At 67.5% G+C, this 3,515-nt stretch overlaps 1 protein-coding gene across 1 annotated transcript in view; it reads left to right on the forward strand.

The window, feature by feature from the left end:
- Nucleotides 1-446: 446 nt before the first annotated feature.
- MYO15A (myosin XVA) overlaps nt 447-3,515 on the forward strand; it is a 46,278-nt gene continuing 43,209 nt past the window's right edge. Inside the window, 1 exon segment of the mRNA XM_010843167.1 lies at nt 447-3,500. Coding sequence (XP_010841469.1) covers nt 447-3,500 — 3,054 coding nt within the window.

Below are 3,515 nucleotides of genomic sequence, written 5' to 3' on the forward strand. Positions count from 1 at the left end.
TTAGGGCAGGAGGCTCCCCTTCTCTGGGGCCCAGTTGACCCAAGCGCTCACTTCTGTGGGTGGGTCAGCAGAGGCTTGGGGAGGGCTCAACTGGGGTCAGCACGGTTGTCCCTGTGGAGACTGTAAGGCTAAGTTGTTGCCCCAGCATGGGCCTGCCAGGCCTCCCCCACTTCCAATAAACAACACCCAGGCGCTTTCCACTAGCCTTGAGGGTGAAACTCTAGGCGGAGCTCGAGGAGATGAATTATGAATGTGCCCCCTTGAAATCCTGGTCCCAGCCAGAAGGAGCTTGGCTGAACCTTCCCAGGCCACAGGGTCGGTCCCAGCTGCTCTGAGTCAAAGGAGGCTGCATGTCCAGCCACAGGCAGGACATTCGGCAGGTCCCCGTGTCCCCAAGGTCCTGAGCTTGTGACACCAGACGATCTGGGAGGGAGCAGGTGACCACCATGGCAAAGGAAGATGAGGATGAGAAGAAAGCCAAGAAAGGGAAGAAGGGGAAGAAGGCGCCGGAGCCGGAGAAGCCCAAGCGGAGCCTGAAGGGGACGTCACGGCTGTTCATGGGATTTCGAGACCGCACGCCCAAGATCTCCAAGAAGGGCCAGTTCCGGAGCGCATCAGCCTTCTTCTGGGGCCTCCACACAGGCCCCCAGAAGACCAAACGCAAGAAGAAGGCGCGCACCGTGCTCAAATCCACGTCAAAGCTCATGACGCAGATGCGCATGGGCAAGAAGAAGCGCGCCATGAAGGGCAAGAAGCCGTCTTTCATGGTGATCCGCTTCCCCGGACGGCGGGGCTACGGCCGCCTGCGCCCGCGTGCCCAGTCGCTCAGCAAGGCGTCCACGGCCATCAACTGGCTCACTAAGAAGTTCCTCATCAAGAAGGCCGAGGAGTCGGGCAGCACTCAGGCCACCCTAGACGCCTGGCTGGACCGCTCCGGCTCCCGCGTGGGCTCGCGCAAGCTGCCCTTCCCGTCGGGCGCTGAAATCTTGCGGCCAGGGGGCCGCCTGCGCAGGTTCCCGCGCGCCCACAGCATCTACGCATCAGGCGAGCCCGTGGGCTTCCTGCCCTTTGAGGATGAGGCCCCGTTCCGGCACTCGGGCTCCCGCAGGTCGCTGTATGGGCTTGAGGGCTTCCAGGACCTGGGCGAATACTACGACTACCACCGCGAGGGCGATGACTACTACGACCAGCAATCGCTGTACCGGTACGAGGAGGAGCAGGAGCCCCTCCAGGGCGCCTACGGCCCCCACGGCCCAGCCTGGCCGCCCTACGACTACGCGCACCAGTACGTGCCTGAGGACCCCTATGACTACTACGGCCCTGACTACTACAGCGGCTCCTTCTACCCCGACTACACCTTCGGCTACGGCTAAGACGACTACCAGCCCCCCCCTGCGCCCCCATCGGCGTTCGCGTCTCCCTATGGCTACTACGAGGCTTACGCGGGTGAGGTGCAACCGCACAGCTACTACCCAGAGACCTACGCCCCTCCCGAGGCGCTCTACCCGCCGTACCCACCCTACGACCTGGCCTACGAGCTCCCGTATGCTGCGCCCCACTTGGATCCCTACAGCCTGCCCCACCTGGATCCCTACGCGCAGCCCTATGGTGTCCCCTTCGCGGAAGGCACCTATGGTGGGGCCCAGGCAGTCTACCCCCCTGAAGGGCCCTATCTTCCACCCCAGCAGTCGGCCTTCGCGTACCCGTGGGTGCCTCCGCCCATTCTGTCACCCCACAACCCATATGCCCACCCGATGGATGACATAGCGGAGCTGGAGGAGCCCGAGGAGGGGGGCAGTGAACAGCCGGGCACCTCCTTCCGCCTGCCCAGTGCCGCCTTCTTCGAGCAGCAGGGCATGGACAAGCCTGCCAGGTCCAAGCTGTCCCTCATCCGCAGGTTCCGCCTCTTCCCGCGGCCCCAGGTGAAGCTGTTCGGGAAGGAGAAATTGGAGGTGTCCCTGCCGCCCTCCCTGGACATCCCTCTGCCCCTGGGTGATGCAGATGAAGATGAGGAAGAGGACGAAATGCCGCCGCTGCCCCCGGTGCCCTACGGCCACCCCTTCTGGGGCTTCCTCACGTCGCGCCAGCGCCACCTTCAGCGTGCCCTCTCGGCCTTCGGCGGCCCCCGGGGCCTGGGCTTCAGCCCGGACATTGGCCGCCCCGCACCACGCCCGGCCACGTCGCTGGCGCGGTTCCTCAAAAACACCCTGTCGGAAAAGGAGCCCATCCCGCGGCTCAGGGGCAGCCGGAAGGCCCGGGCGCGAGGCCCGGCGGTCAGGGAGGCGGCTTATAAGCGCTTCGGCTACAAGCTGGCGGGCATGGACTCCGAGCGCCCCAGCACGCCCATCGTGCTGCGTAGGGCGCAAGCACGCGCGCGCAACAACAACAACTGCCACCGCCCTGCGACCCCACCGCGCACCCCACGTCTGGGCCCCAGCCCCATGCCCGGCCCAGCGCCCACCCCAACCCTCGCCCCGCCCCTCGCCCTGGCCCCAGGCCTGCCCCCGGCCATCTCGCCCTACAGCTCCCTCCGCCTGCACCCGCCACCCTGGGCCGCCCCGGCTCACGTGCCCCTCGCACCCCAGGCCAGCTGGCGGGCCTTGGCAGAGCCCCCACCCCTGATCCCTGAGGGGCTCCCAGACCCACTGGCCTTCCCCGGACCGCAGTCTTCCTTCAGGGGCTCTCGCCACCAAGGAGCTGCCTTCGGCTTCCCTGGACCCTCACCCCGACCCTCACTGAGGAGCCGGCCCGGTTTGGGCTACTGCTCACCCCTGGGGCCCCTGTCCCCCCAGCCCTCCATCCATGCCGTCCCCTTCCGGCCGCCTTTCTCGCCACCACCCCGCCGTCCCCGCTCACTGCGGGAGCCCCCGTCCCCATGCCGAGCCTCACCACGCCCTGGAGCACTCCGATCACCTTTGCTGGGCCCCCCGCGGCCGCCCTCACCGCCCCCTCTGCTGGGTCCCCGCCCGCGGCACCGCTCGCTAAACCTGCCCTCACGCCTCCCGCGCACGTGGCGCCGCCTCAGTGAGCCGCCCACCAGGGCCGTAAAGCCCCGGCCCCGCCAGCCCTTCCTGCTGCCGCAAGGGCCTGGGTCTTGGCATGCGGCTGTTGCTGCCCCTGAGTGCCCAGAGAGCCAGGGCGAGCCCGAGGACTCGGAGACACCCTGGATAGTGCCCCCGCTGGCCCCGAGCTGGGACGTGGACATGCCTGCCACCCAGCGCCCACCCTCGCCCTGGCCCGGAGGCCCTGGCAGCCTCCGTGGCTTCTCCAGGCCACCCCCTGTGCCCTCGAGCTCCTTCCTGCAGCCCGGGGGCCCGGTGCCCTCCCCTGCTCTCCAGGCTGAAGACCCAGCCTCTGACTCAACCTGCGTTTTCCTGGGGAGACACCAGGACCCAGGACCCGGACAGCTGACCAAATCAGCCAGCCCCAGCCCCAAAAAGCCTGAAGAAGAGGCCTGCCCAGGGGACGCCCAGACACCAACAGAGCCTGAGCCCCCAGCCGCAACACCCTCCAGC

This window comes from Bison bison, unplaced genomic scaffold (assembly GCF_000754665.1).
Source record: "Bison bison bison isolate TAMUID 2011002044 unplaced genomic scaffold, Bison_UMD1.0 scf7180017864180, whole genome shotgun sequence".
NCBI classification, from domain to species: domain Eukaryota; kingdom Metazoa; phylum Chordata; class Mammalia; order Artiodactyla; family Bovidae; genus Bison; species Bison bison.